This window comes from Mytilus edulis, chromosome 12 (genome assembly GCF_963676685.1).
Source record: "Mytilus edulis chromosome 12, xbMytEdul2.2, whole genome shotgun sequence".
Taxonomy (NCBI): Eukaryota; Metazoa; Mollusca; class Bivalvia; order Mytilida; family Mytilidae; genus Mytilus; species Mytilus edulis.
In genome coordinates this window covers 27447065-27465368 of record NC_092355.1, presented here as the reverse complement: position 1 = coordinate 27465368, position 18304 = coordinate 27447065, and the positions used below count along the sequence as shown (strand labels likewise).

The following is an 18304-nucleotide window of genomic DNA, read 5'->3' as shown; positions in this document are numbered from 1 at the left end:
CTTAAGAAAAAACTGCTATTGTTGACATGTAGCACACTTTTTGTACAATGCTAAACGATCCGACTGAGGAACCAATTTGCCTTATGATCTCATACACAAAACAAAAATTGCTATACAAATACGATTTGTAGAAAAAGGGAGAGTGTCATTTCTTAATACACCTTATCGCTATTTAGTCCAATCCGGGGAAACAGTCACTTATACAACTTCATTTTAGGGTCAGACTTCCGAAATATAGAGGTCACTAGTAGTGAGCTGGTGAAGGGAAAACTTTACAAAGGGATTGTTAGTAAACTTTGTTAGATTATGATCCACTTTTTCGAAATTAAGATTGAAGTAAAAAACATTTTGTTTGAAGTATTTACGATAGTTCAAACAGGTCTCATTAAAAAGTATCATGCATGGTGCATTGTTTAAACAGGGTCCCAGATTGCTTCAACTGGATGACAAAGTTGTGTTGTTTTAGAACTTATCCGGAATGGAATAAATAGCGATAAGGTGTATTCAAAAATACATCGTCTGCAATCATATTCGAATGATGAAACTAAACACGATCTCTGAATCTGACGGTGAAATGTGTTTCAATTGAAATTGATGTGGTCATCATTTTCTGTAATTGTTGAAAATAACCTGATAAATCCAGTCCCTCAGTACACACTAATCTAGTGAGATTGGCAAACTCAAAAAGATTTGACACAAAATCCTACACTAATCGCAGATTAAGTTGAGATTCAACTTTATTCAAAATCAAGAAAGTGCATCTGTTCATTGACATTTAACACCCAATTCATGTATATGACCATAAGACAAAACATCGAATAATGTATTGAAGACGAACAAAATGAAAACACATCAACAAAACATTCACGAGATATAACCATTCTCAATAGATTTTTAAAACTTCAATATAAATATCGTCATGACGATACTCAAACTCATATATTCAAAAATCAGGTATGTAACAACACTTTACATCATAAGGCGCAGTTAGGCCAAATGAAACCTAGAAATAGTAACTAAAATCATCTCAAATTTCCCCACGGGATATTTAGTTTCTTAATCCTTTCTCAACTAATAGTAGAAAAACGTTTGGAAAAATAAGTGACAAATTATGTCAGTACCGAAGCACTGAATATTTACCAAACTGTGTAAAATAGATAAAAAAAAATATAGAAATGTTTCCTAAATGGTTTAATGATTTTCTTACGTATCAATCACTTCTCCCTGACGTTCATTGAGTTTTATCTTACACATTTGATATTTCCAGATACTGCAAACAATATATTCTTTGTTTACTATCTTATATATCTATCATTGAATCGTATTTCAACTGCTTGAATCATACGTACTAAAACATAGATATTACGATTTGTTTAAGATTAAAAAAAACGTTTGAAAAGTTTTTCATACAGTGCATTACCGAAAATTTACTGAATTCCTTACGACTGATAAAAAATAACTTAACGTCAAGGTTAACAATCAATTCATATCTATGAAATATAAAATACTCTTTTTAAAAGCTTATTACTTATAGTAGAGGAATTTTGTGTGGTTTTTTTTTTTACTTAAATATGTCTGAAGTTCTGATTATTTTTTATGCAAGGAAATTCTACCAAAGTACAGACGTGAAAGTTGATGAACCAGGGGCATTCTTAGTCAATCAACTACGATTGCTAGTAAAAATAAATCAAAGACATCAATATAAATATTGGGTATTTGAAACGCTTTGACAGGATTAAGATATAACAAATAAATAAACAAATTGTCTCCACGCTATCTGATGTTGATTGTGGCAACTAGTATCTGATAGATACGTAAATATTTGGTCAGCAAAATAATTTGCCATTTTGCCTTAAAACTTTAATTGAAAAATAATGTTACTGACTTCCAGAGCTCCATAGTCTCGAATTTCCAATTCTTAACATCAGATAACTAATCCATGCATTTCACTTAAACAAGTGGACCCACACAATTGAACAGATTTTTTTTAAAATCCAGTGCAAGTTGAGGCATGCATATCTGTTTAGTGCGGTCTCAAATCATTAGTTCTGTTTCGAATTTTTCTTGTGTGGTTCCTTTTTTTTTACATCTTTTACGTACTAATTCAGTGAAGTGTTGTTGTTTCACAGCATTTATTGTTAATATGTGATCCATATAGAATTTGAAAGTCAATTTATTGTCTTTTAAGGGTGGTTGGTAAGCATCACAGCAGATCAATTTCATCAATGTTACTGATCTCATGACACAAACCTTGACAGTGGTTGTTTTATGTCACGTATGAATGTTTTATTGGTTTATTGTTGTTGTTGATTTTGTTTGTTTTGTTTTGTTTTGTTTTTTATTATTTAGTATAAAGATAACTTGTTTCTGTGAAATGTTTTTTTTATCCTTTTCAATTCACTTTTAAAGACTAAAAGTAATTTTGAGCCTACCAAATGGTATTGATATCTTCCTATTGTTTTACCTCGTATGTTGTTTGGTTCATTTATCCGGATATTGCTGTATCATTAACGTTCTTCTATCTCATTGTATTACTTTGATGTTATATTTTATTTCATACATGTTGTATCCCAAATTAAGTGTTATTCACGAAAATGAATACAATTTTTCATTAATTTTTAGTTACAAAATACATGCTTAAGCCTACATAAAAAAAAATTGTTTTAATTTTAATTTCAGTTTGTTATGTTTTATATGTAGTTCCATTATTTCAATTTTCGCAACATCATAACTGACGTTTTGGCTGAGTATGTCTTGAGAGTATTCCAACACAGGTTGCTGAGGAATCTACTGTTAAGACAACTGGCGCCACAATGGTTATGCCACGATGCCCAATACGGTCTCGCACAATCAGCACCACTATCTCGATCGTTGTCCAGGTCTATCGTAGAAAACTTCATTCCGTTATGGATAGCCATACTATCACCTATCTCAAGGATAAACATACTATGTATTACTTATCAATTCTGGTATAGTAATACTATAGCCCAACTATCACCTATATCAACGATAAAACGTACTATCACCTATATTAAGAATATGTATACTATGAATTACTGATCAATTCTGATATAGTAATACTATAGCCATACTATCATCTCTATCAAGGATAAACATACTATGTATTACTTATCAATTCTGGTATAGTTATACTATAGCCCCACTATCACCTATATCAACGATAAAACGTACTATCACCTATATTAAGAATATGCATACTATGAATTACTGATCAATTCTGATATAGTAATACTATAGCCATACTATCATCTCTATCAAGGATAAACATACTATGAATTACTGATCATTTCTGATATAGTCATACTACAGCCATACTATCATCTATATCAAGGATTAACATACTACGAATTACTTATCAATTGTGATATAGCCATACTATAGCCGTTATATCAACTATATTAAGAATAAACATACTACGAATAACTTATCATTTCTGATATAGCCATACTATAGCCATACTATCACCTATATTAAGGATAAACATACTACAAATCAATTATGATATAAAGTTAATTGCCGTACAGGTGAAGCAATACTGAAACGTAGTATCATGGTCTTAAAGTTTAATCCCATTATGTTTATACTTTGTCTATTTTTAACTCCATTCAAAAAACTTGAATACTGTATTGATGTTTTTCTTATTATCCTGCTTGAGAGAAGTATTTAAAGGGTACAGATTGAAACGTGTATTCACCTGGAGCAGATGAGATGTTTCTGTTATCCTGCAAAACAAATAAACGAATTAATTGTTTTTTTACTGTCATTAGTTGCAGAATTTAGGCTAAATATACGAGTCTTTCATTTGTACTAAATCATTGTTTATATGTAAACTTTTTGTTCATGTCAGGATTTGGAACTTTATCGAAATAGATTATTCTTGAAAAACGTAAAATAACAGAAAAACTGATCGTTAAGAGAAGTTCAAGTCCTTCGTAAAATGGGAAAATCAAAAACTTAAACACATCTAACGAATGAAAACACATGTAATATTTCTGACTTTGGACAAATATTTCCTTATGTAGAAAATACTAGATAAAACCTGGGTTTTCAGCTAGCTAATGTTCATATACTAACATCATCGTAACAAAATATCTAAATTTCCATATTTCCGGTACCAGAAATAGTCACAACACCTAAATAAAGTATAAATTGTGACTTTGATAGAGAGTTGTCCCATTGAAACTCATACCACATCTTCCTATATCTATTTGAGAGCATTTTATTACCTGCATTTCCACTATTATTGCCAACAGTCAGTTTATACTTCGACGCTGCATCTCCAACAACAAAGGTTTTATACACAGCATACTTCTTTGTATTAGACAGGTCCGTTAGGTCTATTCTCAGTTCATATTTATCATTGGATGTCAGGCTGTGAATGTTTTTGTTTCCTTTCAATATATATATATATATGTTTCCAACAAAATATATCTAATTAATAAAAGAAAGGGACAGACAAAAAGGTTCCATGTGATTACTTTTACTGTAATTCAGAATGCGAGTTTTGATTATTGCGATTATAAACCTGTCGTATTTTTTGCAATAATAAAAACACCGCAATAATTACTGAATTTTCAGTATTTCAACATGCATGTAAATTTATTCGAATTACCAAGATAAGAAACAATAGAATATTATCTTATACATTTTATGGTTTAAGCAGCACATCATATCTATCAATGCTAGTTTTCTTTATGTATACTGTATTTCTTCGTCTATTTTGTCCGTGAACTTTACTGTGAAAAAGTTTTGCAGTATATTTTATTTTAGTTTTTTTCTTATAAAAGTAGTAACTAAACTATTGCAACAGTTGTATCGAGAAATTTAAATTAAATTATTCAATATTATCAATTAACGGGGGAAAAAACGTTCACCAATTCAGTCCCGTCAATTATTTAGTGTTATACATTTTATAGTGCAGAGAGAGATTTTAACCGAATAGATTCATTGACATCATTTTACTTTTCTCTACAATTTTGTAACGACTTGTAGATATACTTAGGCCTTCAGGGTATACTCATTCCTGGTTTTAAAGATTTTGTCTGAATATTTGAACTGGGTTTTTTTCCTACGATATATTGTTAAACATATTATCAAAAAGTAGTTCCATAACTTATCAATATGTTTGTATCATTAATTTAAAGTCTTTTAAGTTATAGCTTCAGTTTTCAATTCTAAATAAAAAAAATTAATATCACCTTTCTCCATCCTTAGTTAAGAACGCAGGCGAATTTAACATCTTATACCTACCAAACCAGTATTCTTCATCAACTGTTCCAAATCCATTTTCATAATCTATCCATGGTCTCTGAAATTGAAAGCATCCATCTATTCTTTTTTGGAAAATCTAGAAATATTTTTTTTAACAAAATCAGTTACCCAATCAAAAGAATAAATCTAATTTTATTACAGTAGAACCGTATAGCAGGTTATTTTCGCGGAGTTCAAATTTTCGCATATTTTCGCTAATATAACAAAATCGCCAACATAAATTAGAAATTTTTAATTGATGTTTATATTAATGTTTCATGTTCTGTCCGATATATGGCTAGCTCAGTATTTTAGCGGCAAATTATCCTTAATTATCTGAGAACACACTATCATTTGATATACATACTGTGTGTTTTGTGTCATTGCAGGTAGCATGTAATTTGTTTTGTTCTTGATTTACAATATGACAGAACTGAGTGAATTACATGATACTAGAGAAAAAATATCCTCAAGCATTCACACAGTGTGCCGCGCACACTGATCGGATAGTTAAGTATAATGTTGGCGTCAGTTAGTTTACATTCGTCGCTTTTTATTCACTGACGCCAAGGAAGTTTCTGTAACATAACGTGTTGCCCTTAAGCCCAAATATTTGTATAATAAAAATAATTATTTTATTATGTTTTATATTTTTTTCAGCACTAAAACAAATCAGACTGGGTATCTTGAAATACTTCCTGCTGGACGTTTAAGGCTTTATATCAACAATAACTACTTTCGTAATTATGGTATATTGTCTGTGATCGTTCTTATAGACGGTCATTAAAAGCTATCAATTATCTGCGGTCAAGGTTAATTTATATTTATTTGTACATCTCTAATCATTGTTCACGCCTGTAATTCTCTTATCAAAGGTGTATTAAGGTCAACGCATTGAGGTTTTATGAGTTAATAGTTGGCTTTGGTCTGCTGTGTCGGTATTAACTTTGGATCATACGCTTGATGTGTAATTATTATGTTTGAAACATGTTGTATACATTAGAAAATTTTAATTGATGTTTCATGTTCTGTCCGACTCGGCATCTGTTAAAATCATTATTTATTTAGGTGGTCGATACACATTTTATTACTAGATTTATGATGTCTGTGGTAGAGACGGCAATGTTTTCTTAACCGTCTCAAGACTTGGTGCACGTGTTAATTTTTCAATCTTTGTCAGGTTTATTCAGTCAGTTGCATTGATAAGTTAGTAGCAGTATAGAAGTGCAAAATTCAAATCAACCCTCCAGCCGCCCCAACACCGCCGATTTTTTATGAAAATGTTGTACCTTTATGGTTCACGTTATGTTACTATTTTAAGTGATCAGGCCAGACATTTATAACAATTTCTGAGTATTTAGGGTGCCTACGTGCCTTAACGAGGAATAGTCTCATCTTGATTGCTCAACAGCTCTATTTCACGTCGGTCTATGCCCACAAAGATTTACTCTTATGCGGTACCACGTGGAAAATCAAGTAAGGCTATACCGCTCGGGAACGGCTTGCTAAAGTACTCTGAGACAAGTAGACTGGTAGTCGTACACACACGTGTATGCAAATACCCCTATGGTGACGCATTTCTGTCAAAGATATGTGGCTAGCTCAAACACAGTATTTTAGCGGCAAATTATCCTTAATTATCTGAGAACATACTATCATTTTATGTACATACTGTGTGTTTTGTGTCAACTGCAGGTAGCATGTAATTTGTTTTGATCTTGATTTACAATATGACAGAACTGAGTGAATTACATGATACTAGAGAAAAAATATCCTCAAGCATTCACACAGTGTGCCGTACACACTGATCGGATAGTTAAGTATAATGTTGGCGTCAGTTAGTTTACATTCGTCGCTTTTTATTCACTGACGCCAAGGAAGTTTCTGTAACATAACGTGTTGCCCTTAAGCCCAAATATTTGTATATAAAAAAATAATTATTTTATTATGTTTTATATTTTTTACAGTACTCAAACAAATCAGACTGGGTATATTGAAATACTTCCTGTTGGACGTTTACAGGCTTTATATCAACAATAACTACTTTCGTAATTATGGTATATTGTCTGTGATCGTTCTTATAGACGGTCATTAAAAGCTATCAATTATCTGCGGTCAAGGTTAATTTATATTTATTTGTACATCTCTAATCATTGTTCACGCCTGTAATTCTCTTATCAAAGGTGTATTAAGGTCAACGCATTGAGGTTTTATTAGTTAATTGGCTTTGGTCTGCTGTGTCGGTATTAACTTTGGATCATACGCTTGATGAGTAATTATTATGTTTGAAACATGTTGTATAAATTCCGTAAATTTAAAACGGTACATGCAAAGGTACTTCTAAAAGTTTTGAATCCGCAAAAGTAATAATCGCCAAAATATTTCGTATACCGTTTTCAATGAAAATCGCGAAATTTACACCCGCAAATATAGCCCGCTATACGGTATTATTTCAAGCTAATATATTTGTGATATGTTTGCAAATTAAGAGGTAGCGGAGAGTGCACAATAATTCGTTCATGGATTATTTAATCTTAAACTGTTGATATTAATAGAATTGATAACCTTAGGGTTATGTGTATTTTAAGGACCAATAAGTTTTCCAAAAACGATACTTATTTTATTTATGTATATCAAATAGAAAGCAACATAATTCGCAAGTACATGAACTATACATAATTTATAAGAATTCTACAGGTGTTATGTTTCAATACAAACTTGCTGCTCGTAATTAATATACCACCTGTTTTGAGTTCAGTCTAAATGTCCCTACATTCATCCTTGTCACTCAAATTGGAGATCTTATCTAATGTGTGTTTTCAATTTTGTTAGTTTGTTTTTGCTCTTTATACGCATGATTTATTAAGTAACTGATTCAGAGGTGAAGCATATAATCGTTAATATATTCATCAATCAAAATGGAAGGACACTTTTACGTTTGTTCGTCTTCAAACCATATAGACATGGTCGGGTTGTTGTCTCTTTGACACATTCCCCATTTCCATTCTCAATTTTACTGTCTAAAATCACTGATAAACTCTTCATCTCAAATGACACACAGTTACTTCTCAAAAGGGTCACTGGTTCTGTGGCAAGAATGGTGAAAAAACAGCAGTCATTAAAAATTTGATGATACCAGAAAACTAATTAAGTACGCAAGACGTTTGTTTTTTCGTATAAATTTGTGGCACAAAGTCACTGATAAATCAGTCAATATACTAGGAGAATGTGATTTAAAAAGTAGGCACCGCAGAGTAAGCAAATCGAGATCAAGAGTAGGTCTGGACTGAACAAAAACGAATGGATAGAGTTAGATATTTGAATGTACAGTTGGACATTGCCCGACGAGTCAAGTATTGGAGGTTTCCATTGCAAGTAGAAAGGCAGCGTATTTATGCAAAACGGTAAGCTAATAAGAACAACCAAGACATAACATAAAAAAATCAACTTATGAATTAAAAAAGACCATGTTTCATTTCTTACATTTCTCAGTCACTTTTATGTTTAAAAAGAGTTCTCAACACAGTCTTCTGAAAAGAACGAACCAATGACGATAACGCTTAAGAAAATGCCTATACCAAATCAGGAATATGACATTTTTTATTCATTCGTTAGATGTGTTTGAGCTTTTTATTTTTGCCATTTAATTGCAATACTCATATAAGAAGACCCTATATCAATACTGAACGAATAACAATGAGACGAAGAACAACGATCAAGAGTTGTTGACGTATTTTATAAACTATGTTAAAAATTAAACTGGAGTTGTCTCTCTTTGTGTGTTGTTAATTGCAATTCACAAATACCAAAATTAAAATACTGTACAGACTTTCTGTATATTATACTCATTTGTGTAGAGGTTCCATCCTCTGTATTTCATTTACAACTTATACAAAAACAATCCTTTGAATAAAAAATACATTTTATTACACCAACTTGTATTTACATTTTCATGACTAGAATATACATTTTTACTTTGTGGCATTACTTTGGCTACAGAGTATTCTATAATATTTTGTTGAGGCGCCAGGGTGACTACCGATTACCTATACACACTGGCTATCATCTGACCTATGTTGACATAGTGTCATAAAACCCCTGGTAGTTAAACACGGTTACACCACCACCTACCATGGGGAGTGACCGGGGAAAACACTCGTATTACCAATGCTCCAGTTATTAGTGCCCCACCTGTTGGCAGGTGTAGGCCTCCCCTCTATAAGATGAGGTGGAGGAGGTCCCAGAGTCACCCATCTGTAGACCCCACCGTTACCACTAACCACATTTTCCAAACCTGCAAATTTTAGAACTTGTCAGGCCCAGAGCAAGGGCCGAGTGAAATAATCCCCCAATCACTACCAGTCTCCCTGGACCTCCCCCCATTCAAAATTGACTCTGCGCCTAAGGATAGTAAAAGATGATTAATTTCTAAAAAGTGTCTTGTTTTCTTTCCAATTATTAAAATTGTTAATTACTAAAAACTAAAATTAATTCTGGATGCTTAAATCACAATAGTCCATAATATGTTAAAAAGTGCTGAATAACTGAAATGTCCAATTCATAGAAACGCAAGTCTATTCGAAATTATCCTGTATTGGTCCAATACTATGAAGGTCAGCCTGGATACTGGTAACCAAAATATTCCAATCAAATACATCAAACAAGTGCCTGAAAATATAAAACAAAAACAGCAGCAACTATTCTCATAGGGAGGGTGGGCGGGTTTTAAATAGTTTAACTTATTTGTGAAACACCTGCTTTCAAGTCGACAGCAAATTAACAAGTGCCCGATACGGGAATTCCAAAATTCTAATTCAAGCTGATACGGAAATTCCAAAATTCTGATTCAAGCTGCGAGCGCTATCTATGGCAATGCCGAATATGGCAATGAGCTATAGACTGCAACACCCACGCACCCACACAAATATTCGATTGAATTAAACCAGATTATTGAAAATATAAAATTTTTATAATCTCTATTAATTGCAATACTCATATAAGAAGACCCTATATCAATACTGAACGAATAACAATGAGACGAAGAACAACGATCAAGAGTTGTTGACGTATTTTATAAACTATGTTAAAAATTAAACTGGAGTTGTCTCTCTTTGTGTGTTGTTAATTGCAATTCACAAATACCAAAATTAAAATACTGTACAGACTTTCTGTATATTATACTCATTTGTGTAGAGGTTCCATCCTCTGTATTTCATTTACAACTTATACAAAAACAATCCTTTGAATAAAAAATACATTTTATTACACCAACTTGTATTTACATTTTCATGACTAGAATATACATTTTTACTTTGTGGCATTACTTTGGCTACAGAGTATTCTATAATATTTTGTTGAGGCGCCAGGGTGACTACCGATTACCTATACACACTGGCTATCAGCTGACTTATGTTGACATAGTGTCATAAAACCCCTGGTAGTTAAACACGGTTACACCACCACCTACCATGGGGAGTGACCGGGGAAAACACTCGTATTACCAATGCTCCAGTTATTAGTGCCCCACCTGTTGGCAGGTGTAGGCCTCCCCTCTATAAGATGAGGTGGAGGAGGTCCCAGAGTCACCCATCTGTAGACCCCACCGTTACCACTAACCACATTTTCCAAACCTGCAAATTTTAGAACTTGTCAGGCCCAGAGCAAGGGCCGAGTGAAATAATCCACCAATCACTACCAGTCTCCCTGGACCGCCACATGAGAGCCCAAGTCAGCTACCAAATCTGACATGGGTTCTCACCTCCACAAAATTTTCATTATTGAATCTAAGGAAAAGTTGATTATGTTGTGCGTAGGAAAGATTCAACCCCCACACCCTTGTATATTATTCAAGAAAACCTGATTTCCTGTTTGTGACAAATTAGTTCCATTTGTTCTGTATAAAGACACTTCACTTGCCTTAATGTTCTCATGTAATATAGCTTTACCCCCATTTTCTGTAACAAAGTTTTTGGCCACTAAATTTCTCTTTTTCTGTTCTGTTCTATTATTGCACCCGCATTCAAGGGTGAAAAATGCCAGTATCGCACTGTAGCATTGAATACCATATTATAATAACCTTTTTAAATAAAGCCTGGTAACGTAGGGTAGACCATTTTTACATTTTCAATTAAACCATTCCCTGTCAATTCTAAATCTGTCAAATCATTAGCTCCACAGAAAATAAGAAAAAAATGAGGAGATGGTAAAAAATAAATATTCTTTTTGCATCCATTAGGGGGTCCAAATCTTAAAGAGGCTATAGAGACAATAACAAGTGAAAACAAGGAACTATCGTTCATAAACTCGGAACAGTAACTGATCAAGTCCAATTTGGAGATTTAGTATGGAAGAGACATATTGATCAGATTCGTGAATTCGTACCGCAGGAAAATAAAAACATACCAAACATACTTGAAATTACCTTATCTAATATTGACACTGAATTCATAACAATACCAACATGTAATTCAATTGCGATACCGAAAACTCTGAAAATAACAATGAATCCGAACAAACTAAAATAACCAAAAATAAAACAGTTGAAAATGCTAATTATGATACTATCGTTATGCACCGCACAGAAATAGTAAGAAAGGCACCAGAGAGACTTATTAGAAACAGATGACTGTAAATATTTGTGGTTAAGTTAGTGTAGTGATATAACTGTAGGTTTAGGATTTCATAATTGAACATTAAAAATATAGACAGTAAAACTTGTAGCTATTTAGTTCAATTGAGTGCAAATTGAATTTATTACTTTCATTCACTAGAGATTAATCTTGTTTATCTTGATCTTCTAAATTAAAAGAGGGAGGATTGTTATGTTAACATTATACGTTATCACTTTTATAGTTGAATTGGCCTATAATTAATACTGACAGTTAGGAATTTATAATCATCAGATTAGCGGATGTTGTGTATTTGTTCTATAACCCTATGATTGCACTGACACACTGTTTTGTACTATGGGAGATGTGATGTGTAATAGCCAATATTCACCGTGTATATTTCCCCAAGATAAATTTGGATTCTTTTCTATTTTTAGCCTAAATTGCTCGTCATAGGTGGCCCAGTTTTCTGACCTCGTTGCCGCTAGTCTTATATCGCGCATATATTTTAACAATTCCTGTGCCCGTGTGCTGTATTTCTCAATGTAAACACTCATAAAAACCATGAATGCTGAAGTCCATTCATTTATGGACAAATAAACACTCGACGATCTTTTTTCAATGCAAATTTTCCCCTTTTTAATTTCAAATCGCCCTCGTCCACCTCTTCCATTGCTTTTCGCGTTCTCAAAAGAGAATGAAGCTCAATAAACTTTCCCTCCCAAATTTTTTTTCTTAATTCTAAAAGACACGTGTTCCCCCACTGTGTCATGAATGCTAGATTCTTGTGACGTAGTGAAATCAATGGAATTATTTGCAATTTCAAAGTTTTGGTGTAACGGGTCGTGCCTTAAAGAGGGGAACGCTCGTGCATCCTCCTCCGACTCATTACCTGATGAGAAATCAGTAGTTTCCACCGGTCCTTCTGCCACTACGTGTCCGACCCCTTGTGTTTTCTTGGCAGTTCTTCTCCGTCCAGCTCCGTCCTTCTGTTGTGGGATTTCCTCGTTCTGCATTCTCTGTCCGCCTGTCCTGTTAGCCGTTCTTCTCTTCTTTCCCATGGCCCTTGATGGCGATCCTATGGCATTTCTCTTGTTTGGCATCTTTTCTTTTTCTTTTGAATAGTTTAACTTATTTGTGAAACACCTGCTTTCAAGTCGACAGCAAATTAACAAGTGCCCGATACGGGAATTCCAAAATTCTAATTCAAGCTGATACGGAAATTCCAAAATTCTGATTCAAGCTGCGAGCGCCATCTATGGCCATGCCGAATATGGCAATGAGCTATAGACTGCAACACCCACGCACCCACACAAATATTCGATTGAATTAAACCAGATTATTGAAAATATAAAATTTTTATAATCTCTATTATTTAAAGATTTTACATTTTGAATTGTCATCGTTTTATTTTTGTGATTTTACTATTTTACCCGAAACACGCAAATGGCCCTGCTGCGAAGGTTAAATTATGATTACGAAATTTTAATACAGATATTGCATACTAACTGTCCATCCCCCTCCATCTGTATCCATATCACAATACACTTGTTCTGCCTTTTCGTCTACGGGATATATAGTGTGCACACCAGAGATCGCTATCGGGTTCTGATATTTTATCGTAGTACAGTCCTTTTTTTCTTAAAAGATAGGTCATAATATTAGAGCTTAACATATTTAAATGAAATATTTGGAGGTTGTACAAAGTTGCAAACAATCAATATTTACGGGACTTTGAGAAACCAAAGTAAGTGAAGCAGAAAAATATAAAAACAACTACCTGTAAATGCTATGATAACAAACTCCCCATCATAAGAATGTTTAATATATGCAACTTTATGATTGTAAGATGTCCCTGCTGTTTGTAGTTGGTGGCAATGTTAAGGCTTATTTGATGAAAAGTAAGAATTTTATATACCGATACAAAAAGTACCACAATACCAAGGTTACCTTTAGATTTAAATAAATAAGAAAATGCAATACTCTGGTAAAAAGCAAATAAAAAAAAGACTCAATGATAAACAACAGACAACATAACATTACACAGAGCTTTGCTCTGGTTGTTGGCAAATGTGAGCAGTATTTAATCTTTACCTCTTCTAGTGAAATTGGTCATTATATAGTCTCTAGTGCTTTTTTCATTTCAATTATTGGTACACACCTGAAATATATGAAATTAAATATCTTATTATCTGCAACAGAGAATGACGTATAGTATACTAGTTTCAGCGTACTTTCAGTATACCTTTTTTACCATTCTGAATACTTTATTAAGAATCTTGCTTTATTTGTATTGTTTTCCTGTGATAATTTAATTAGGTTAAAAAAAAATAACAGCGGATTATTTTATCTAAAAAATATATCATATATCAATAATGTTTCAACATTCTATGCGTTTGCGTTGCGTATTGAAAACTCAATTAATTTTGCCAACACTAGTTCGATTATGAGTGAATTTACTCATTGCTGAAGGCTGTATATTGATTTACAATAACAGCGTTTTTTGGGGGCTCTGTTTTGAAGATGGTTTTATCAAAGGAAATAATATCACATCTCCATATCACATATAATGGTTTTTTCTTGTGCTTTTTTTCAATAATATTTTTTTCAATTTTCCTGAGTTATTAGAATTATTCTAGAGCTAAAATGATTGCACGAGGAAAAACCTTTTTCAAACTTTACCTACTAAAACTGATATAACTTAAACGTAGTATGGTCGTTTATTTAATTTGATTTAATATCCCGTATGCTACCTCAGCGCCAATGATTTTGTTCAATTGACAGCTGTGTGCCTAGTTTTACAAAAAATGTGTGACAAACATTTCAATGTCCTAAAAACTATAACAAGGGTTTATCGTTTGTTCAAATGTATCAAAACAGGTATGTAATGTTCAAAAATAACTTCTCTAGAATAGACTTAATAAGAATAAACTATTTTTAAAATTGCAAGCGCATTGGCTACTTCTACGGTCAGCCTTGCATCGTGAAATTCGAACATCGAATTTCCTTATAATTTCTTTGTCAGTCAATAGAAAAGCTTGCATAATCATTTATTTTCGATAGCAGGAAAACGTTGTGGTTAGACTTTCCCTCGTCAACCGTATAAATGTGGAATTGTAGTATGATATATTCGGTAGGTAGAATATGAAGAAATGACTTGTTGATCCTGTGTGTACATTTCAGTAGTCAAAGTCACACTTTTTCTTACTTTTATTTGTTGTTATTTGGTATATAATTTAGCTTCGTTAAACGTATAATTAATATATAAAATAGGACGTTTCGGTTGGAATTTTTTGGAATAATCATAAGGCAAAATTATTTATCAATTATATTATATGCTCCGGACTTTCACCTTAACAAAGTTCAACATTAATGTAAGGTATAAGCTTTAGGAGCTTCATAGGGCAATTTACGTTGAGTCACAACTTTGGTCATGTTGGTATCAAATATCTTGATTTATTATACTAATATCGTATTTACCTTCATTCTGCACAGAATGGAACAGTTTCTCTTGTCCTTGCTCCTCCAGAATTTCATTAATTTCCTGCAGTGTTATATTTCTAATCAAGTCTTTTGTCGAGTCTTCTTTCAATGATGTCTTAAGAACATCTTGCAATTCTTCTTGCACAGAATTTCGGATCATACTCCTCATAAGTGTTCTGATGTAAACTTTTCCGGTTTATGGTTTTGGTATCTAGCATGGCAACCAGTGGTGCTCCTTTGTCGCTTATCAACGGAATAGATAATTGATCTACACTACCTATGTATTCAGCGTCTGATGATAATGCAGTTGCATTTGTATCTTTATACAAAAACAAACAGAAACTATAATCATTGTATTCAATTTCCAATAGCACTGCATTATGCCGAGTGAGTTTTCAATTATATGTCTCGCTTTGTATAACTGTCAACGTTTAATGGAAAATCAAACGACTGTACTACCTCTTTTTGATATGTTTAACAGAAAAACAAGAAACTGTTGAAGTATCTGCAGAGGTTAATTTCATTACATTATAAACAAATAAGAAACATTTATCTTCACAGTTTCTTTCGTTACATAAGGACAAACAAAGCCTGGCGGTTTATCATGTAAATATAGAGAGTTGATTGAATGCTTTAATCTTGTTGTATTTTTGTTTTGATAAATTAATCTGTATGAAAAATGTGAATTTATTCCTCAGATCGTAGCCGGCAAAAGCAAATTAATATATGAAAATAAGGTTATGATTTATTTTGGATGGTCATGTATATTCAGTGTTAAATCTATTTTGATTTTAGATATAAGATGCAACCATTATAAAAGGTCAGTAATTGCATTAAAAAAAGTTTTTGATTGTAAATGATATACTTCGAGTATTCCAATGGTATCTAAAGTCATTCAGACATAATTTGTAATTGCGTGGTAAAATTTGTTTCAATACTTTCAATTGCATGTAATTAAAACTGCAATTATTTCACATAACTTTTCAATTTGTGAAGAATACAGGTAATTACAGTAAAATGTTAGCATAAGACTGATCTGGTTGATTAAAGTACACTGCTCAATATGTTCGTTAATTATGGTATGATGCTATTTCAATTTTATTTTGTTTTAATTTACCTGTGACGTCACTTTTGTGGCGTCAATTCAGTCGTGTGACAGACAATGCTTGGTTCTGTTGTGTTGCTTGTATGTGCTGTCCTAGGTTATCTTAAGCTTACATGTTTGTTTTCATTATGTGGATATCATGTCGACATGTACTATTGTATTGTTTATTTGTGTATTTCTCCATCCCGGACGTTCTTGAATGTATTTGTACTGTATTCCTGACATGAAATGTTGTAATTCTAGTGTTATATTTAACTTTGCCATGAAAGCGCGAGGTTTGGCTAGCCACAAAACCAGGTTCAACCCACCATTTTTTGTTAAAATAACCTGTGCCATGTCAGGAAAATGGCAATTGTTTTCTTGTAATTCGTTTCTGTGTGTGTTACATTGTCGTTGGTTTTTTTTTTTTTGCACTTTAGTGTTTCTGTTGTATCGTTGTTTTCCTCTTATATTTGATTTGTTTCCCTCGGTTTTAGTTTGTAACCCGGATTTGTTTTCTTTCAAACGATTTATGACTTTCGAATAGCGATATATACTATTGTTGCCTTGAATTAAGAAAATTTTAGGAAATCCTATAGTGAGACCTAAATTGTTCATAGAATCATCAAAGGGCACTAAAATGCTTCTGATAGGATCCTTTTAGGTTATTGTTACAAAAATATTGATTGAAGATTTAATTTATTTTCAAGGTGTATCAAATGAAGAAAAACAAACAAATAGGAAAGCATCAGGGATATTTTCCTAAACAAAAGTTCAACAGAAGATACCCATTCCTTGTTAATGAATATTCCATATCAACTTAATAAGAATGCATGGTTTTGAAGTTCAGATTATAAGTATTGACTTGTTTTGTTAATGACGTGTTATATTTGTCTTTGTATATCAATGACCTTTACTGTTTATTCCATTATGTGGCAATATCATTTTGGCGTGGCTCGGTATTTATACATCCCGCCATTGTGTTATTGTGCTATGATCATTTTTTGTATTCACGTCTCTCATTTTTGCTTATGTGCTTTGTCTTTAGAATCTCTGTATTTCCCTGGTGACATAGATTGTTTCTATAGTGATTAATATTATACCACAATGTTGACTAATGTACCATTACTTTTGTGACATTTTACCTATGTCTGTTTGTTTTGCTTACACACATTTCATTATATAATGGAATCTTAAATGATTGTCATACAATTGAGAGGTTTAGTTATGTTGAGATTATCGCGGGAACATAACGTTCCAACTATTGTACATGTCTATTGTCGAAGTCGTATTGTTAGTGACGTCGCCTTGTCGGAAATACGTACTTGTATATTAAATGTAATGGCTGAACAGTTGTTGTAATATCGTTGCCTGAACTATCATCTATATTTATGGTGCCTTGACCAATGGATCTCGTAAAATTGAAATCAGTCCGATCAGGGAACAACAGAAGCGCTGTTACCAGATTATTCCGAAGATTAGATGAAGCCAACGAAAATTCGAATTTCGACGAAGAAGAAGTTATTGCAACACTCGGAAAACTAGTGCAAAAACAAACATTGTTTGAGGACTTAAACGAACAAATTCTAAAGTTAACAGAACCGGAAATAGGGAAAATCAGATAATAGATTCAGATGAATATTCAGTGGATATGGAAACAAAGATTCGCCACATACGTAAGTTCATACAAAATGTCGAAACACCACAGTCTCGTCATATTGATTCACATACCACAACCCACACATTAAATCCATAAACTATACCGTTTGTTCCAACGCACATCATAGCCAACCCACACCACGCACAGTCGTTTGAGAACCCGTCTGTACAAGCCAGTCATACGTTCAACACACAGCAA

The 18304-nt window shown here is 32.8% G+C and overlaps 1 protein-coding gene across 1 annotated transcript in view; it reads right to left on the bottom strand.

Moving 5' to 3' along the window:
- LOC139497549 (uncharacterized) overlaps positions 1 to 15522 on the bottom strand; it is a 50180-nt gene extending 34658 nt beyond the window's left edge. The window contains exons 1-5 of the mRNA XM_071285777.1: positions 15360 to 15522; positions 12772 to 12993; positions 9878 to 9939; positions 5272 to 5329; positions 4248 to 4412 (exon numbers count right to left, since the gene is read on the bottom strand). Coding sequence (XP_071141878.1) covers positions 4248 to 4412; positions 5272 to 5329; positions 9878 to 9939; positions 12772 to 12993; positions 15360 to 15522 — 670 coding nt within the window. The remainder of the gene's footprint in view (positions 1 to 4247; positions 4413 to 5271; positions 5330 to 9877; positions 9940 to 12771; positions 12994 to 15359) is intronic.
- Between the last annotated feature and the right edge of the window lie 2782 nt (positions 15523 to 18304).